General features: G+C 40.5%; 1 protein-coding gene across 5 annotated transcripts in view; it reads right to left on the reverse strand.

The window, feature by feature from the left end:
* TPP2 (tripeptidyl peptidase 2) overlaps window positions 1-21,724 on the reverse strand; it is an 88,044-nt gene that overhangs the window by 2,679 nt on the left and 63,641 nt on the right. For 3 of the 5 annotated variants that reach the window (XM_014600446.3, XM_006277226.4, XM_014600448.3), the window contains 5 exons: window positions 19,607-19,758; window positions 19,314-19,410; window positions 17,448-17,578; window positions 14,949-15,156; window positions 1,601-1,720 (listed from right to left, as the gene is read on the reverse strand). In XM_014600446.3, the coding sequence (XP_014455932.1) occupies window positions 1,601-1,720; window positions 14,949-15,156; window positions 17,448-17,578; window positions 19,314-19,410; window positions 19,607-19,758 (708 nt within the window). Of the gene's footprint in view, window positions 1-1,600; window positions 1,721-14,948; window positions 15,157-15,345; window positions 16,048-17,436; window positions 17,579-19,313; window positions 19,411-19,606; window positions 19,759-21,724 lie in introns of those variants that run through there. The other 2 variants (XM_014600449.3, XM_019486902.2) reach the window with 2 other exon arrangements.

Here is a 21,724-nt window from a genome sequence, read left to right on the forward strand (position 1 = left end):
AAAGGTGTGATGGGATCTGAACCTGATCCCAAAAAATTCACTTCTTGTCATGCCACACATGCCAGGCAGGGCGTACAATTTTGGGATCAGGGATTAGATCCCAACCGTGATTTACCTGCCAGTGCACAGAGAACCAGCAAGTTGAAAGCAGGGTGCCCAACAACCAGCTGACTGAAATCTGGGACTTGAGTTGCATACTTGATTTCTACAAGTCTAGAGCATGATGATCCCAGATTTAGGCTGTCATTCTTCTTCATTGAGTCTCCAGTCCAACCTTTCTATATGGTCTGTTTCCAATATTCTGCACAGGCCACTGCTTGTAGTGTTGGTGTTGCCAGATTTTGTGGGATTCATTGTGGTTCTACATGTGGTACTAGGCTGCCATAACCTAATCCCAGGTCCCCTGTACACCCAGATGAGGAAAAACTGGATGTGCAACTCAGATGGTTCGTGCACATGGTTTAAACAGGTCTCCAGGATCTGGGAACCTCTCCCCAATCCTGTGGCTCCATCACGCTGACTGACACCTTTAAAAGCTGGGCTGCACATGTGGTTTTTTGCCATCTATAGTACACCTGAACAGGACAGCTCAGGATTAGGAAGAGATGCCTTGATTTAAGGTTCCCTGGACAACGGTGTCAGAAAATCGTGTGCAAGCCAGCTGGGTTGGGAGAAGGCAAAGGGTCCAGGAAGTGGTTCTACCCTAGCCTAGCTGAGCAGTGTCCCAGACCATGGAGCTACCTCAAGCCAGATCCCGACACTGAGCTGAGCATTGGGATCTGCTATGGGCTAACCCATAGCAATTTAAGGCATGGCACAAATGAGCCACAGAGGTGTTGCACATTATATATGGAATAATTTTGTGGTTCATTTACTTTTATATCACACCATATACTGACTTGAATGCATGACCAGGTTACTATTTAGGGGTATGACTAACAGGATACTAGTGTCTTAAATGTAACATGTCAGGGGCCCAGGAGCTTTGCCAAGTAGTGGAATGAAATCAGACATTCTAATCCCTTTTCCAAGGAGCAACCTGACTCTTAAGGAGGACCTGCATGCTACTGCTAGGAAAACCTTTCAGAAGAGGCAGCAGTGAAATTGTTAACCGTCCCTGTCTAAGAACTGACAGAAGGTGATTATTTCAGAATGAGCGAGTGAAGACGACAATTTCCCCCCTTTCAGCACCTGAACGGGAGAGCTGAGAGACTGATACAGAAGACAAGAGCTCCTATGAAAAGTCAGAAAGTGTACCCAGGTAAAAATCCTAGTAGATGCCTTCCCAGGACCTCACAGATTCTCCCACCCAAATTTCTTAGAGATCTCTGAGCTACTGGATTAATCTACCTGGCTAGTAGGTGGCAAATGAATTCAATAAGCCCAATTAGAACTTGAGATGCAAACTTCTATTGAATTCGGGGAAGGATTTCAGATTTGAATACTTTTAGATGAAACATCTATCAGCAGCTACTTGATCCAGAATCTAAATGAATTTTCTCCAACTTAATAGTTTAAAGGCATCAAGAATTCAAGTGTCTTAAGAAGTTGTTTTTTTCAGAACCATCTATTTAACACAGAATTACTGAATTTCTCTTACCTGTATGCAGTTTTTCAAATTTTCTTTAGTTGGCTTTTCTTCTGCAAGTTTAGTTGCAAATTTAAGACCTCTCCCATACATTTTATTGACCAACGCATGCTTATAGGCAAATGTTAAAACCTACAGTATACAAGCAAATAAAAGAAAGTTAGAAATCTATGTTACTGCAATATTTAAGTCTTATTAAGGCTTACCACATAATAGTAGCACTGTTAAGATGACAAACAATTTGAAAAAGTCAAAATGAAATGTTTATGTGATTGGCATGCATTCATTTTTCTAACAAACAGATGAATGAAAGCAGTTACTGAACTTGTATTAAAGCTCTAAAATGTAAGCAACTGTTTCTTGACACCATCATGAACACATTTGACTTCAAAACAATTTAGGTAGATTCAAAAGATCTCAACTAGTCAAACTGTAGCAGCAATCACACGTACAACTGCTTCGGGTATTTAACCTGTCTAACCGCAACTGCACTCCATATAAAAATCACGAACAATCTACAGTTTTTATCCCACAGAAACAGAAGTGATATCTGTTTGTGGGACATATATCCCAGTAAGTCACAATGTCATTTCACAACAAAACATGAACAAAAGACAGTGGATGGTATGTAAATGTACAGTAATATATATAAATTATGTATATAAGTACAACAAGCAATGAAGACAAGTAAGCATGTTTTTGCTTAATTCATTAATCCTGAGAATTTGTTTGTTAATATTTAGAACCACACTTGTTGCTGATTATTAGAGTTAAAATATATTTAGAACAGAGAGCTTACAACACCATTAGCCAGACTGTGCCTAAAATATGCAGATGAGCACATTTCTCCACCACAGAAATGACAGTGAAATAAATGCGGTTCCTTCGCAGCCTAACCATGAACCTCTGTTGAAGGTTTTGGAAGGTCCTTTATGCCATTTTAATAGTCACAGCAATTAGTATGAGTGCTAAACTAAGACATTTTATCTCTGGTACAGTCCTCTAAAAGCCACAGTTAATATCCTATTTTTTATTTCTTGTGAAAACAAGACACTGGCAAAAAACAGGGGAATATGTCCAAAAGGCTCAAATTATTATTTTTAAGGTAATACAAAGCCTTGATACTTCAATTTATACTGCAAGTTCTAGCCCCTCTTCCAGAGCAATATTTTTCTTCCCTCTTTGCAATCACTAATCAAATCAAATTCTCACAACTAAGACAACTTATATGAACATGTCTGATTAAGTACAGCTAACAAAAATATCCAAAGAATATTTTGCTCCACTATCAGAAATGAATAAAGAATAACCCCCACCCCCTCAAGCCTCTTTGAATACTCATTCTCCCATACCCTTCAAAGATAAGAGCTTGCCTAACTTGAGCTCCATGCAGAGTTCGAATGAAACAAATGTATACAGGTCTTTGCAGGATTAGCCCTTAAGTGACTGAACTGAAATAACAGCCTAAAGGGCTCAGTAAACAAGAACATAAAGATAAATCTCAAAAGTCTGGAGCATTGTCTTGTAATTTTATTCAGCAAACATTCAAGAGAGTCATTTGCACTATATTTCAATGACCAAATAACTAGTTATTTTTCTGTGGAAGTACTCACTTAAGACATCATAGGCTGTAAATGCTTTAAGTATACACCAATATGCAACAATGAGCATACAGCACCTTCACAGACAGATTTTCCAAATATTGCTATTGGAAAAAATGTTGTATGCTGCATTTTCAATCCAAGGTTGGATATTTTTCTAAAGCAAAAACACATTAGCAAACACTCCTGAACAACTGTTCAGTTGTTCTGTCATTTGATTAAACTTAAAAAAAAAAATTGTATGATCCCTTTTGGAAAAGATGACAAAACCACAAACAAAACTATAAAATGGAAGATGTATTTGAGCTCTCAGCAAATATAAACATACTGGAAGCTACCTAGCAATGTCACTGCTCTATTAAGAAAGCTCTTACCTGACCCTGCAAGTTTTGAATGGCTATTGAACATCAGTGATTAAGGCAGGAGGAAAGCCACTTGACAGCATTTCTTTCGTAACTGGGCTTCCTAGAGTTTTTGTGGCAAAAAAACAAAGCATTTTACGAAACACCTTTGCTCTGGCCAAATAAAAACGTTGGGAATTTCTAAGAGATTAGGTTAGATTTTTCCAGTAGATAAAACTGATAAAAAAGAAGTTAAAATGATGTGCCAATCACTATTGGTAGAAGGGAAATAGCTGCCTTGCCTTTGGGAATATTAACAATAGAATAAAGGTTAAATAAAGCTAATAAATCAATAAGCACTTCAGAAACTATTAGAATATGTGAAGTACTAGACAAAGTACAAGCTAAGAAATTTTAGGTTAGCATAAAGAAACCTCATGCTTTAGAATATGTGCATGTATGTGTCAAATGAAGTCTTATGGAAAAATTGTGATGCAATAAGGATTTTAATCATGACATGATAGAAGAGTAAAATACTGAACTGTTTTCCAGTATTAACTAACATTAAAATTAGAAACTGCATCTAGACTAGGACATGACAAAGCAGGTTAGCAAACTTAATGGCTTGCTTCAGATTATTATATTATTGAACGATGGGAATGCAGCTATGATGTTACTGGGTTTTATTTAAGTGCTTTGCATTGTCCCAAAATGTTAATAACAACGTAAAATAACTTGACTTAGACAGCTATAGTAATATAGATTAAGAATTGCCTGAAGAACTTTAAACAAAATGTAATAAAAAAGGATGTAATTAATTAAGGGAGGTCATTCCAGGAGACAGTTAGGTCTCATATTCCATAATAGTGAGTGAACGAGGAAACTACAGTTATTGCTACCAAAGAGTCGGAATATATTTTAAAAGCCTGTCAATCTATTTCAAAAGTGATGTCTGATATCAAGTAAGCCACCTGACATAATAATACCTTAAGTACTAATTGGTGAATGTCCTTAAATCACCAGCCTCAGATAAACAGATCGATAAAGTCACGTCATCATGTTCGGCATTATTTAATGTTTCCTATGGTAACATCAAGAACACTTCAAATATCAGGTTATGGGTTTGTCAAGACCATAGCCTATTAGTGACTTTACTCCATCTACTGGCAGAATAATTTATTGCATACATTTTTATAAATTAATTGCAAGCAGATCTCTGTACTTCAGACCCAGTGTTTGAAGTATTCAGAAAGCTTGGATGGTTATTCAAAACATAACGGTGCCTCTCCCCCTTCTAAAGAAAAATTAAGTATTTTTTAATTTAACATCTTTACCTCAAATCAATTTGAGCATAGATACTTCTGCACGGTCCTTCTTTCAGTAAAATTAATTCTCTTTCTGATCTCAAATGCAACCAACTTGCCCAAAACAGCATCTCTACTGGCTATCATGCTGCCATAATCTTCCAACTTTGCTATGCTAATGCATACTACACTGTCCTTGTGAACTATTTATGCCTGCCTCTGACATCACCCAAACTGTTACCAGAGCAAAAAGGGTTTAGATAACATTCTGATGGGCTTTGTATTGAACAGATTGGGAGGGAGTTATTGAGAGCATATGGGTTTGGCAGCTGTTTTTGGCAGACCTGGTTAATTCTATCAGATGGAGGGGAGGGGAAGAGGGGGGAATTTGACACCATGAACAACAAAAGCACAGACATGAGTTACAGAAGATGCTCTGTTTGGAAACATCTTCATCTGACTCCTCATGCAAATGAGGGTTCAGATTTTCTTCTGACTGGCCATTTTTAAGTGGTCTGCAGCTGTGCACTTGTGTTTGATCACGGCTATAGGCTTTTTTCTGTGGCCAGATTGGGTGAAAATTGTCACTTGTCTGCATCCCATGAGACCAATCTGAGCTGAGGAACAACTGTAATGGAGAAGGTAGTTAAAGAACTGGGGACAAGATGCAAAAATTCACTAGGCACTTAACTGGGACTGATGTAGAATTTAGGTGCATAAGCTGCAAAAACTGATTCAAAATAGCCTGGTATCAGCAGCCACAAAACTCGCAATGCACCCACATTTATTATAAGCTTGTCTTGTGAATGGCAGAGTTCCCTAGACCTCTACACTAATGCTTAAGAACATTTGCAGAAGTAATTCAGGCTGTAAGAGCCGTGATGCACCTACTCTTAACTGCTGTCTAAGATTCTGTTACATTTGAAATGGTTCCTAGAGGACATGTAAACTCTGCAAGTTCCCTAGAGAAGCCTCCAAATGTAGGGAAAAAGAAAAACTACACCTCGAAGCTAGAAGGGCCAGGAAGACCTACATGAAACAACACACAAACCATTTCCAGAGATGCATACATGGGACATCTTGCTGCTTTCCTATAAAAGAGTTGCAATTTAAAGCTTGTGAACCATAAATAGAAGTTTTACATTAAAATCCTGTTAAATTGTGCCATCATTTAAGTTCCATTAAAAAAATCCAAGCATACCATAACCAAGTGCAAGGATACTAGCATAAGAGCTCTTAAATACAACTGTAGTCAGACATAATTCTCTTTCAAGTGTTAAATTTGAAACAATCTTTCAGGGATAAAGGGTTATTATCCCAGTGATTCTCAACATTTTTAGACTCAAGGCACTCCTCAACAGATTCAAGTACCTCTTTTTAGACTCAGGACACCTCTTGAAACATTCTAGTTCAGGGGTGGGCAATTATTTCAGGCAGAGGGCTGTTTACCCAGTTTTGGCAGGCTGTTGAGGGCCACATGGGTAGCCCTGCCCCTTGACAGGTGCCCCACCCCCTGGTCACCATTTTGGGACCAATGTCCCAATGTCTTAGGACCAATGTCCCAGGGCCAGCACCAGTGGGGCCCAGAGCAGGTCACACGCCAGCAGGGAGTGGGGAGCTGGCCCGGCTCCATAAAGCCCCTGCCAGCCGGGACCCTGCACTCCTGCCACCCTGCTCTGGGCCCCACCAGCACCGGCCCCAAGACACCGGTGCGGGCCCTGTGCTCCTACTGGCTCCCTGCCCACTCGCACCCAGTGCCCCCCAGCACTGTCGTACAGGCGGGGGGCAGCGCACAGCCCCGACCCCCTGCTCGCCAGCAGGGAAGAAGCTGGTGCTGAGTGGGGAAAAGCAGCCCCTCGCCTGCCCCATGGCTAGCACCCTGCGCTGCAGGCAGTTGCAGCCCCTGCGGGCTGTCTGGAGCAGGCACAGGCAGCCTCATGTGGGCTGCAGCATGTGGCACTGGCCATGGGGTGCAAGCAGCTGCAGCGCGGGGCACCAGGCGTGGGCGGCCCCCCCCGCGCACTCCTTCCTTGCCCAGGATCCTCCTCCTCCCCCTCCCACAGTTACATGAGCTTCCCGCACTGGGGCAGCCACGTGCTCCCAGCCTAGAAACTGTGGCAGGGGCTTCTGGCTGGGGGGAGGGGCCGGGTGGGCCCCGCTGTTGTTGGAGCCCACCGGGCTTCCCTTGGGTCCTACTGCCCTTGGTTCCTGTCATTTTTGACAGGAATCAAGGGTAGAGAAATATTAAATTTTCTACATTTTTTTTAGGGGCCCCGTGAGCCGGATAGAATGGCCTCGTGGGCCGTATTCAGCCCACGGGCCATATTTTGCCTACCCCTGTTCTAGTTCTTGCTTGTATTTTGACTATATAAAATAAACCAGTTCTTGTGTTGCAAAGAATACAAAAAGATGACAACTGGCCAGAACTTCTTAATACTATGATTTCCTATTTGAAACTCCTGGGTTTATTTTGTGAATCATGTTTGCACACGTAACAATGCTAATATGGCACCACACAGAGCCCTTGAAGGATTTCAAGGCATCCTGTGGCACACTAGTTGAGAATCAATGGTTGAACCAGAAGATATGAAATACTACTGAAGATACCTACTACCTTGGTCAACACATACCACTCCATTTATCTGCTACAACAGATAATGACAATGAGTGATGCTTCAATGGAACATAGACTCAAATTCAAAGGACCTCAAATATGAGCAACAGAGATGTTGCAAAAACAATAGAGGGGTGAAAACCAATGGTAAAGCTAATTTAGTAACATATTAAGGAACTGATTCACGTAAAAGAGAAAAAAATAAAGTAGTGTAGCTGATTCATCCATCACTACACACACCGCTCTGGAAAACTGAGAACCCAAAACATGCTTGTTCTGGTTTAAAAGAAAAAAAATCTAGCCTTGGTTAATAATGGCTGACACTGTAAACCTATCTTGAGAGGCTACGGTACCTTAAAGGGTTAAAAAATAAATGCACATTAGCTAAGCAACTCTCCAAGCCTATATACATATTTGGTATGTATTCAATCATCTTTAAAAAAAAAAAATCTAGACACTTACAGGTTTCAGCACAGTATCTGCAAGCTGAGACCTTAGTACAGTATGCTCACATATAAATGCACATATAAATTCTCTTTAGTTTCAAAAAGAGAAAGCTGAAGGGTAATATGATAGGAGGTATCTAAAATCATGAAGGATGTGGACAAACTGAAGAGGTAACTGTTACTCACCAAGTCCCAGAATAGTTTAAACTAGGGAGCATCTAATGAAATTGATAAAAATGAAACTGTCTAGCATACTGGGCTACGTAGACTATTGGTCTAACCCAGTATGGCACTTCTTAGGATCCTCTGTTGCACCACAGTTCCTCTAAACTACTCAAGGAATGCAAACCCACCCTGCAAAATTCTCAGGTATCATATCTGTTGGGAACACTCCTATTCCTCCCGCTTCCTAAACGCAGGGAAGATGTCTTAGGTAAGGACATATGGCCATTTGCTTTGGCCTTTCCCAACTGCCAGAAAATGCCACTGGAGTCAGAGATCTAGGCCACTGCTGATCAAACTCCAGGGTCCTGGCATCAAGGTTTTCTTTCATACCATGCTGAGCTTGTGGGGAGCATGACACTCAGCTGGATTCAAAGGGCACACTGCTCTCCCTCCCATTGTCTCAGTAAAAAGGCACAAATACTAAGTAACACACATTGTTTTGTAAAATAGTCTTAAAAGCTTTACACAAATCAAGCTAAGGTTATGTCTTAAGTAAACTTTTTTTCTTTTTAAAACATGGTCAGTAGGGATTTTTCAAATATTCAAACCTTCAGCCATTTCTCTTTCAAAGGCATTTTCTTAAAAAGTGTTTGTATGGTTAAGGAGAGATGCTTTATGTGTTTTTAAAAGAAAAAAAAAAAGAAAACTTTTTGAAAAATACCACCAACCATCATGCATGCATTTCCAAAGGGACAGATGTTAATATTATTTCTGAAAAGCTAGACAACTGAACTTGTTTCATGGCATTTTTCAAGGATGACTTGGCCACATCACAGTGACTGCATTTAATGTATTCTCTTGTTTGTCTGCCCATAAAGATGAACATAAGCAACTTCTACATTAAGAGTTTCCTTGTCAGTCTGTTCTTAAAAGTACAGCAATGATCGTTTATAGGGAGCTACTTAAACTGTGGCAAGACAGTTTTTTGCGATGTGCAGAGCTGATTTCACAGGCATTTCAGAGGCCCTGTCCCTTGCTGTTGGCTGGCCAAGAGGCAAAAAACCCGCATAATTAAACAGCAAATTCCATGAAAATATCATATACATTTTCAATAATATGGTAATTTATGTATTAAATGTAAATCTAAATATATTAATATAAATTTATACACAATATAAATTGCAACTTATACTATCAGAACTATTAGTGTTCTACAAAAAAAAGTTTAGAAATTAGAGGTGTACCAATACAGGGAAAATTGACAGTACTGGAAATCAGTTTTTGCCTGATGGGGCCCCCATAATATGGCCGATAAATGCCCCGTGCATGTGCACAGCCACCAGGAGTGTATGTGGCCAGGAACGCAGCTCAGAAGCTTGGAGAGCAGCATCTGGCTGGTAAGAAGGAAGGGGCATGGGGAGTGGCAGATCGAGGCTCCTGTGGTGAGGGAGAGAGTGGAGCAGGGGCAGGTGATGTCCAGCCAGGGCAAGACATAGGATGGAGACGCGAGCAGCTCATCCAGAGGGTGTGAAGGGGACAGCACTGGGAAGGGAGCTATGGGGGGGGGGTACAGAGAATTCTGGGATGGCTGCAGCCCCCCTTGTAGTCCCCCTCCCCCATTGCTGCTTTGCCAACCCCCAACACAGCCTGACCCAGCCCTCCGCCAGGAAGAGCCCAGTGCATCCCCTGGCCCCAGCCTGCAGTAATAGCCCACCCCTTCTTGCATGCAGATCTGGGGGCACATGCCCCCCATGCCCTCCTGGGGTGCGTGCAAAGCTGGAGCCACCCCCCTCTTCCTCCTCCCCCACCCAAACAAGCTGCTTGCAGCTCCATCCTGCACCCCACCCCACCCGTGCATCGCTTATCCCTGCCCCAGCCCCACTCCCTTCTTCACTGTGGGGACCTCCATCAGGCCCCCTCCATGACTCTTCCCTCCCCCCACACCAGACTTACCAGCCTGACACTAGTCTCCAAGCTGCTCAGCTGCATATCAGAATTGGATGGTTATCAGCCGATATGGCTCCTTAAAAGTCGGCCATTGGTATCAGCCCAACAAATATCTAATTGGTGCATCCCATTAGAAATACTAAATAATGCTAACCTTGACAGAAACTATTCATGTTAGTTGTTAAATGCTACCATGGCAGCATTCACCAGCATTGCAGCTAACACTGCAGAGACAGAAGATGTCAACACTTGTCTATACACAGAGATCATGTTTTGCATCCACTGAACTGGCATTTTGCCAAGTTGTAGAGATGTGGAAACCAAATCAGGGGCAGAATACTATGAAGTCACAAAGGCACCTGGTACTCTTTGCCAAAGTTCACATAAGGAGCATGTTCACTGTCATGCTCTTTCTGCCATCCACATGTTGATTTCAGTAGCTGAGGGTCAAAACTCAGAAAAGACAACTCATTTGGGTCACAAAATGGGAACAGCCCTAAGAGAGGCAGCTGGTTGTTTAAACCAAAGTGGTAATGACCAATCATACTTGTAGTACTGATTTAACTTCACAGCTATGGTCTGGAACGGTTCTCACAGTGACAGTTTGAAAGTTGTTGTGATGCCATGTCTTTGATCCAATTTAACAACTCCATCAACTTGTGTGAATCAAAGCCTGTTGACTTTCAAACTATGTTATAAGCTCCATGAACCAGATGGCATTTTCAGCCACAAACTTAGCTTGATCTTCAATGTCACCCTGTCTTAAGAGATTGTGTAGTTTAAGTGTACAATGTGTTCCCGGTGTGATTTCAAGCTCATCAAGCATGAATTTTTGGAAGTATTTACCATTATTTGCACAGTAACAAACTATATTATACAAAGAATTTCACCTTGTAAGCACTGGTTCTGGTGGAAGTGACACAGTTGCATTTAGATCCCTGTTATGATTGGTGATGGACTCCAAATCAAAGCTAATGGCTTGGGCAACGTTTGAATGCTTTTTTAAAGAGAGGAAATCAGTCTATCCACATCAGGAAAACATGCGCACCAGATGTAACTCACTAAAGGCGGCATCTATGTATTGCAGGTAGCATGAATTACATTGGGCATCATTCCATGGAGCACACCATAGATTTCACAGACATTAGGGGCTGGAAGGGACCTCGCAAGATCGAGTCCAACCCCCCGCCATAGGCAGGAAGTCTGCTGGGGTCAAGTGATCCCAGCAAGATATGCATCCAAACACCTTTTCAATGAGTCCAGAGTAGGTGCTTGCACCCCCTCTGGCGGGAGCCTGTTCCAGACCCAGGACACTCGGACTATAAAGGAGTTTTTCCTTATGTCCAGTCTAAATCAGCATTTCAGAAGTCTGTGGTCATTAAACCTTGTTATCCTGTGGGGAGCCCTGGTGAACAACTGTTCTCCCAGATTTTGGTACACCCCCTTATATACTTATAGGCTGCCACTAGGAGCCCCCGACCAAAGAAAGCTTTGCACATGTACATTGCATTATCAGACAGAAATGCTAAAATTATGTTAAATTCTAAGCCATAGTTTACAACAGCCCCCATTACGGTTTGTGCTACAGTTAAAAAAATAAAACAGAGCTGGTTCAACTCACATTTGTAAGAAAAACAGGTAGGTCATGGTCTGTCCAGCTCAAGTACAAATACAAGTTATGCTGGGCATCTGTTGCTTCGTCTGCTACAATCAAAACCGAATCGCATTCCACCAATGCAGATTTTGTAGACTGAACATGAGGAGCAATTACCTCTGGCAGATAATCCTGGCAAGCTTGTTAGCACGTGACAAACTGCAAGCATTTGGCATGTGCTTCTTCAAATAGTCCCTTGATTTTAGGTTATCAATTTTCTCCAAGGGTATGCTAACAGCCATGAATGCCTCCACTAACTCAAATGTAGCTTTTCTTCTTGTTAAACTGCTTTCAGTAGTTTTTTTAAACAGTGAGGACATTGGCACTTGTTTCTTGCTCTGACCTTCAGCTTTTGCAGAAGCCTTTCATTTTACATGTAATTCAGACTAAAATGCTGATCAGTGCTGTTTTTCCTCAACACGTGCAGAGTCATGTTGCAAGGTGAACAAAACAATTTAACACCATATGAACATGGAACTTCATTATACAATTCTGAACTGAAAAGTATTTTGCTTCTTTGGATTTCTTTTCACTCATCTTCAGACTGTACCACTGCATTTAGTTTCTTAAAAGATGGTGCTGAAACACTTTTGCTTTCCTGACTGGCACCTTCACTTAATCTATGTTGCTAGCTTAGCCTCTTAGTAGCTCTCACTCAAATCATGTACTCTATGGCTGCAGCAATTGCCGCAATTTCTTTGTATTCCAGTTAGCATTTTTAGGGGTAGATTAGCAGGAAATAGTGGCTAGCGCCATTTTTTGCAGCAGTCACTATTTTTTGCAGTTCCCATTAAAAATCACTAAACCATGATTTAAGTAGGCCCCTAATCATTTAATTTACAAGACTTGTCAGGAATTGCTACTGAGAATAGCAAGGGATACATAATTTAATGTGACAGCCAGTGTTATGCTCAAATACAAAAGCTACAATACTTGAAAAATAGATTAAATCTAAGAACCAATTAACACAAAAGAAACACCTTGTACCTTCTATACATCTTGGTTTAGAAAAGAGTTGCAAGCAATAAAGTTTTATATAAATGTTCACACTACAAAACAACTTGCGGTTTAAAGGCAAACATACATGGAAAGGCCATTTGAAGTTTACACCCATTATACTGGCACTGAGACAACAGACTAATGAAATCACTGGTTATACGTTTATACTCAATGGTTATGCATTTCCTTTTAAAAAAATAAAATCATGGCTATAGTAATTAAATTCCAACTGATCTTCAGCACTACCCATCACAAGGCTTAAGAACAACATATCCAACATTAACTTCAGTTCAGAACTGAAAAATAAAATGCTGATAATCAAAACTGAGGATTTAAAAAATATAACTATGAGCTGAAACAAAGTACTGAAAAAATTCTGGACAAATGTAAAATTTGGTACTGATAGCAGACATACAAAAAAACCCCCTCCATGTTATGCCTAGTAGTACATATCTAGGAAGGCATTTGTTAGAATACCTTTACTCCTAGCCCTTCCTTCTCTAAACCCACCAAGAGGGGAACTCAACTATATACAACAGCATTATTATTTCACTAGAAACCAAGATGCTGCCCCAGTGAGAAAACAAGAAGAAAAATGGGAGAAAGTTAAGTGGCTTCAGTCTGCTGTGACAAGTTTGCCACCTACCTCGCAAGGGGAAAGAAGAAAAAAAGTCTGTATTCAGAGCTTACAAGTTCACTACTTTTGCTGCAGAGTCAGAGTTGGGGGTTGAGGAATCAGTCTTTGTCCTGTTTATATGGACTGTTTTAAATCACTACCCACTGCATCCACTGATGCAAAGGATAAGCTTATATGAGGGAAAGGGGGATGAGGATAACCAGTTGAACTGAACCCTTGTCTGTCCTTGCTTGTTAAAGCCAACTGGGAACTGGGGGACACTGGGGCTACTGTTGACAAAGGGCATCACATGCTTGCCTTCAAGAGGGCAGGGTGCCAGATGTTAAGAGTCCCTGGCCCGTACTCAAGAAACCATCACTTGATGCTAACTCTTCATCTGGTTATTGCCCTAATCTCCAGTCTCCCTGTTTTGGGGAAGGTTATTGAAGAAGTGGTCACCCAACAGCTTTAGCCATAGCTGGATGCCACTGGTTTCCAGGACCTTTTTCAGTCTGGCTTTCCTCCTAGATAACACAGATAACATGTTCAGAGCCTTGACAGATGATGTTTGCCTGGAGACTGACAGTGAACACTGTGCCCTCCTAGTCTTTTAACAACCTTTGATACAGCTGACCATGAGGTGTTGATAAAGGGTTTACATGACCTGGTGGGTATTCTTGGAATTGTAACTGGTTGTACTCTTCCCTACCAGAGAGGTCCCAGAGTGGTGATGGGCAAGTGCTCATCATTTCTTCAGGTCCCCAGGGCTTCATCTCATCACCTCTCTTGTCCAGTGCACACATGAGGCCACTAGGTAAGATTGTGTGGAGACCTGGAGTAAGGTGCTGTATGCTTATGACAGCCAACTCTACCTCTGTCTCATCTGACCCAAGGCCTGCAATCTCAGTTCTTTCACCAGGCCTATCTGTAGTTGGGCACTGGATGTGGGTGAAACAACTAAAACTCAATGCAGACAAGACAGATGTGACTGTGGTGGGCAGGTTTAGCTGCAACTCCAGCTACTGCTGACAATGAAGGAGTATAGGCTTTCTCCTAGTAAATCCATAATCAGAACAAAGGGACGTAGAACATCCTGGGTGAAAAGCTAGAATAGTGCTGTGCAACATGGTATTGTTCCTTTGAAAAAAAATGATAAGAAGCAATGCAAAAGCAAGCAATTAAAAAAAAAAACCTAGAACAGTCTGAGATGTTTTCTTTGGCATTCTAAACCAATGATAGTGGATGGGGGGGGGGGGGGGGGGGGGGGGGGGAGAGCAGTGTATGAGCAGGGGGTAGATCACTCCAGATATACCCAGTTCATTACTCTCCCTCTAAAGCATTCAACTTCTACCACTGTTGGGGATGGGACACTGGGCTAGATGAACCACCAGTCTGAGTCAGTATGGCACTTCCTATATTCTTAAAATAGAAATCTGAACTGGAACTTTTATCATCCTTGCTATGCATGCAAGCATAGACTTTGTGTGCCACGGGTTTAAAAGATTTGGAATGGTCTCACTTGCCAAGAAAAGTTATGAGGGAGATGGGCACAATACTAAAGGGGACCACTAAAGAGAGATGTTGAGTTCAGACACAGAAGGTGATATGCAACTGCACATCAAGAGACTAGGAGGAAAAAATAATGCAAAAATAAATCTGCTTTTTTCTTTTACCTTAGTGTCGAAAAGATCAGTCCATTTTGTTGTTTCCCAGAAAGTCTCTGACAGAGCATCCAAGCAGCTGTCATGCTCATCATCTTTAGCTTCTGTCTCACTTGAAACAGCCCCATCTTGTGCCTGTAGATGCAAGAGTTGATCTGCCAGTGCACTTCCCTTTCGGCAAAGGGCATCTACTAAAGTGGATTTTTGTTTTTCCATTTCACTATATTAAAAAAAACAAACAAACAAATACAAGGGGCATATTGTGGTTCTATAAATAGAATAGGTTCTATAAATAAAATAAATCAAAGGATTCTTGAAAAGCTCCAAATCTTTGTGAGTAAACCTGAACTGTTTCTGGTATCCAAACAGTACTACAACCCAAATACTTAAGATTTCAGGAGAAGTCAGGATCTTTCAATATATTTTAATAGTTCATGGTAGCAGGAATAGAGATCGACAAATCCTTTACTAGAGTAAGCTACAACTCTGCTGACTTCAAAGGAATTGCACTCACTTAAACCAACAACTTATTTGGTTTCATTTGCAAATATTAGCTTCAACCACGAGGAATTATGCTCAGAACTAACGCAATTGAATAACAAAATGGCAAGCCAGCAATGTAAGGACAACATACAGAATACTTCAAAATAATTAGCCTAATTATAGCATTCATTATGGGAAATTATCTTAAATGACTTATATATTCTTCCCACTTTCAGGTCCCATAATTTTAGATCTGTTTTTTTTCATCTGTGAATGAAATAGCACAATAAAACAAACTTCTGAAATTAGGAAGTCTTATCCTTCCAGAAGAACTGTCCTTCTACTGAAAACACTGGCATTTGAATATTTTAATACTTAAAAACTTCTGGTAAGAAAAGAATTGAGAAGAGAACTGGCATATGGCTACCACTTTCTTCCTCAACTTAGTTTATATACATAATGTACATATGCACTTCATATTGGCTTTTTCAAACATGCTTCAACTAACCACCATTTTGGAAGCACCTTAATATTGAGTTTGAATGTTTCACACTGTCAAGCAAAACCCTAGTCCTTTTCCCAGGAGCTTTTTCCTTTACGAAGAGCAGTAGTACGGTGATTATGACGCCTGTAACAGCCAGAACCAAAGGGATTAATAAGCAATAATATGTGCTTCTTGGAGGCATTGGATATTTTGTCTAAACAGGTAACATTAGTTAATATAAGCTTGTAAATTTGTAAACTGCAAATGTAACTTGTCTGTCAAATTTAACCAGAATGATAAATTAACTGTTCATGGAACTGACTGGGCCCCTATAGGCAAAGCTGTAGCTGTGAGATTAGCTGGCCTAATGGTTTTTTGCTCAGGGTTCAGCCTTAGCAATAAAAAAATGGATCTAACTGTTTGGCACACCCAACACATTCCAAGAAAGCATATTCAAATGAAGCCTAAAAGGGGTTGGGATTTAGGTGAAGTAATGCCAATTTCAAACCTAAAGGTGTTGTATCATAATTTGCTTATTGGATTAACCTGAGTCTGGGTACCTTTTATGATAATTTTAACACCTTTCAATCCCATAGGGTAACAGCTATAGGGCAACATTATGAGTAGCCCTGAGGCCAACAGATTAACATAAGACTAGGTATAAAAAGCGTGTGCATCAGGTAACCAGCAGGAAGGAGGGAACAGAACGGTCATTTCTGTTAAACGCCTGGACCCCGGACTCCCAGTGTGAGTGAGGATCGGATCCTGATCAAGGGATCTTTCCCAGTTATCCCTCTGACAGCGTCGAACGGGGACACCTGACCTCGCTGGAATCACTTGGCACGCACCTGGCATTGAGGGACTATCGATAAGTTGCCATGTCCGTCTATTTATTGTTTTGAACAGCCTAGTGTGGCTAATACCCTTGCAGTGCCCAGTTGGCCTGCAACAGATTGATCTATCTATCTGTTGTTATTATTTACTATTAGCTCTTTTATACTGCATTATCTGCTTATCGCATTTATCTTTCTGTTAACGGGGGGGGGGGGGTGTGTGTGTGTGTGTGTGTGTAAGCTATAATAAATTTGCCTTTAATTCACTCCCAACTTTGCCTGCTCGTTCCGAAACTGAATCAAACAGCCCAGTTGGCCTGCAATAAAATTGATACACTCACAGTGCCCAGCTGCGACAGATGTCTTAAACTCAAATTTGTGAAAAAACACAAGCTTTCCTTTATAGATTTGCTCATGTACCTGAATTTTGACCAAAAAGCCATTCTTAATCAAACTTTTCTCCTCAGCAGAAATAATTCTAAGTTTCAGAATGTTTCTGTATTCTAGAAAAGTATATGGAACCCTAACTGTACAAATCCCAAAGCCCATTTCTACCTATAAGCAATTCTGATTCCAAGTTTCAAAACATTACATGTTTAAAAAAACCTCATTACAATTAGAATACACATATGCAGAGTAGGCAACTATGTCTACAGAGTACAGAAATAGGATGGATGCAAGAAAAAAAAAAATTATTTACTGGGTAGGTACTTTTTTATAGTAGTTGCATCAGGTCTGGGATCAGTCTTCATGGCAAAATACACTGCCAAGGCTGTTTGATCAATGTGAGAGATAACAGTATTTGCAGCTTCAACAATTTCATCAAGTCTTTTCATTCGCTCCTAGATAATAATTATAAAAAAAAAAGAAAATATATATATATATATATATATATATATATAGTTTAGTAAAACAAAGTGACCCTACTTAATACAGGACTTTATTAACATGAATGCGGTAACAAGGAGACTGCAACATTATCATTAGTTCATTGAACTGGTTATTTTTGTTAACATTTCAATAGACAAATAATAAAGGCCCTATTAAGCTAATATGGTTCATACATGCCAAGATGAAGATGCTACTTCATGAGACCTTCAATTTAAGTGGACAGGACAATTAATGCAAGTATCAATTCTCATTTTACATGCAAAGAGTCTCAAAAGGTCATACAGTCTGGGGGCCAGTCCAACATACCCCAAACAGTATCCTAACCAGAAGCCAAATATGAAAGTGGGGGATACTGACAATACATGACAGTCATGATTTAAGATGAGCCAGATCTTGTTATAAATTCACAGATCATGTTTAGAGAAGCGATCTACAAGAAAAAGATGGGCAGCCCAAATATGAGCCTTGAATCATGCATTAAAAATCTGTGCAATCTGAAAAAAAAATAAGAAAACAACAGCCTGGCAAGGTATAGGGATGGAATGTTAGCACCACACATACCTTGGTTAAGATAACAGATTAGAAAGGAGTTGGTGCAACAGTAGTGTGACCATATGTCCCAGTTTGGCTGGGACAGTCCCGGATTTCGTAAGCCTGTCATACTGGATGCAAAACACCTCTTCTCTCAGTAATATTTTTTTTTACAAATACTAAAAAGCAACCAATGATAAGCAATCAAGCCGTTTCTCTTCTGAGCTAGGAACAACCCTTGCTACCCCCAAGAAAAGAAAAATAACTAGAGTAGTCTGGTAAGTATACTCATTTAGAAAAACTGGTACAGAAACATGTATCTGTACAATAGTGTAAACTTTATTAAATCTCAAGCCTACACAGTCCACTGCAGGCAGAGCAGCCATTTAAAGATAAAGCATCTGTGAAGAACTGTGAAGGAGGAACCTCCAGATTTGGTCCATAATGCCAACTAGGTAGAGTTAAAAACCTTAAAATTAAAAAAAAATAAACCAAACCATATTTACTTGAATCCAGTACCACACCCACACCTTTAACATGGGGGTGGGGGGAGACAAAGAGTCTTTGTCTGTCTTGGATACAAGTCTTGGCTTAGAGTAGACAGTTGGTATGGCACTGGTCCCAGCCCTGGCCCCAAATCAGGTCCAGGGCTGGAGCTGCGACCTGCACCACGCCAGGGTAGGAACTGCTGCTGCCTCCTGGAGTCAGCTGCAGCATGTCTGAGTCTGTGGCTAGCGGCACAGGTTGGAGATGAGGCAGTAGTGCAAGTTGAGGATCAGGCAGGCTAGGTCTGGTGCCCGAGGCCAAGCCCCTACAGAGAGTAAGGCGGCAGTGTGCAGGAGAAAAGGGGAAGCTGGTGGGGTGGAAGGCCAGGGGGGAAGGCTGCGAGGAGGGACAGTGGGGAGGGCAAGTGGCTGAGGTATTTGGGTCAGGCTGCCTGCCCCTCCCTACCGCCCCCCCTTCACTCTTCCCCTTGCCTCCCCCACCACTGCTTTCCCTGCTGCAGCAGTGCAGGAGACTAAATTAAGATGCCCCTCCAATACTTAGATTCTAAACATAAAAAGTTATAAGTATGTCATTTTATAGAATCTATTACTGGAGGGCTGTCTTAAAATTAAAGTCTTCTTGTATTCAGATAAATACCATAGAACTCACCTTTTCAGAATCCAGCTGATGAAGTCTTGCAACATACAATGGAAGATGGTTAGGGAAGGCTTCTTTCAGTTCATTGTACACGTCAGGGGTATCCAGCCTAGCAAAGAAAAAAAGAGAGGAAATGAAAACGAGGTGTCTGCATTTTCTAGTCAAGAGGCAGTATTAGCAGTGATTAGACACTGCTTCTTCAATGTCACAAATGCAATTATAACCCAGCATTACATTTTCATTTGTTCTATAAAATTTGTGGTTAACAATATAAAATTTAAATGGCGATATGAACAAGGACTTACTTGGTCATCCATTGTATCTTCAAGTCTCTTAAAGCTTCAGCAAATTCTTCCTTTACATCTTTTTCTTTTTCTGGTTCCCTTTCTTTCTCCTTGTTGCCATTCTTAGTTTTTGCTGGTGATGGTATCAGATGATAATGAACAGTCAGTATGTCCTAGGAGTGGGGAAAACAATAACAACCCTCTGTTTTTTAGTGGAAAAAAGCACATCTCTAGTGATCTAACTTACAAAGAACTAAATGAAAGTGAATAGCTACACTGAGCTAAAATATGCTTTTGATGAAAACAGTTCCTGAGAGCAAAACATTAATGTTAAGAACTCAGAAACTTAATTTTCTGCAAAATACATATTAAAATGTGTATGTTTTTACTAGTTTCTCTCAAAATTTACAGATTAGGATCTGTAGGGTGTTTAGATTATAAATCTAAACATTAAAATTGGCTTATGTGCTTTGTAGGTTTCTTCAGAGGCGACTAAAATTTGTATTTTAGTCACAAAAGGTGAAGTTATAGATATGGCTCAAGAAAGCAGATAAATTAGGAAAATAAAGGTGGAGATCCCATCCCATCTCAGGTGGAGATCCCATCTTCTAAATATAGGAATAACACGCAAGAATGAAAGAAATATTACTCACATATGTTAAGAAAATAAATTAAAACATCAATAAATCCATAATATACAAAAAGTGTTCCCTTCCAGGGCCTTTGCAGTACTTATCAAGCACATGATTGGTTAACCTTGGATGAACTAGCTATCTTTTAAGCTGCTGCTACCAAGATTTTCAGCACTGCTTATATTGCATTTACATTCAGATACTACAACCTGAACAGCAGTAAATCCTTCAAGAGAATTTTTGAAATTTAGATACCCAAAATAATGTGCTTTCATAGGCCTGCATCAAAAGTCCCATATCCAAACTAGTTTATGTAGTCAAAGGATGAAAATAATCTAAACTGTTCAAGAAGCAATTGTTCCTTAAACACATTTTTATATAATTTAAAAGTTAGCTCTGCTAATAAAAACAGTAAAGCAGCTTCCAAACCATGCCTAATAATTGTTAGTACCGTTCTAATTTTTCCCCTTTAACAATGTTGCTGTTATTCATTTCAACGAGGCTGCAAAAAGGAACAAATCTGAGTGTACAGCCCAAATACATTTCACTATGTAAAGGTTGTGTAGTAAAGATAACTTGGAGTACAGAAGCTTTCACCTCAGAGTTTATTTATGCTATTCTGTGAACTATGTTGTCCATTTATTTTTAGTTTTGAAAACTAAACGTTTACATAAATAGAAATAAAGTATATGTAAGAATATTTTCACAGAAGTAAATTCTCTAATCACACAACCACGTGTTGCAGGACCACGGGAAGAACAGTTTTGTGATTGAAGCCAGAAAACATTAAGCCTGCAAAACAGGGGCAAACTTCACACCTTGCGAGTAAAAAGATAACTACTGGAAACTGCTAAACATTATGCTACAGGTCTTTTATACCAATTCAAATGGATCACTTGCTTAAAGTCCTTAAGTATCAATGAGATAGCAGCTCAACACTGGACTTTCAACACAGATTGCTAGATCAGTGTAACAAGACATCACCCAGTGAAGTGGATCAGCTGTGCTGGGATATGTACCAACACAGCTGATTCACTTCACTGGGCAAAATATTTACCTCTTGTCCGGCAAGATCAATGGGTGATATGTCCCCTGCTTACACAGACACACCAAGGAGATCGCGGAGGGTGTGCCTCTGGAAGCAGGGAAAGCTGGACAGGTGTGAGGGGCTCAATCCTGAACAGGATATCCTGGGGCAAACAGGATTGAGCCCCTCAAGCCCAGGGAGTCCCTGCCTGGTAGGAGAGCATACATAGGCTGTTCCAGTTACCTGTGTTCTTCTGCTATAACATAAATAGACATCTGCCACAATAAGAAAAAAAGATATTAATTGTGCCGTTATGTCTATTTTGTGACACAACAAAAGTTATGGATGCCTATCTGCTGTTTACACCATGAAAAATTTTACGGCAGCATGAAGGCAACGTCTGTTTCTACTCAGAGTCCCTTGTAGTTCAGTACTGATATGAAACAGTACTGAACTACAACACTGAGCTATGGAGACATG

Source organism: Alligator mississippiensis, chromosome 1, assembly GCF_030867095.1.
Source record: "Alligator mississippiensis isolate rAllMis1 chromosome 1, rAllMis1, whole genome shotgun sequence".
Classification (NCBI taxonomy): Eukaryota; Metazoa; Chordata; order Crocodylia; family Alligatoridae; genus Alligator; species Alligator mississippiensis.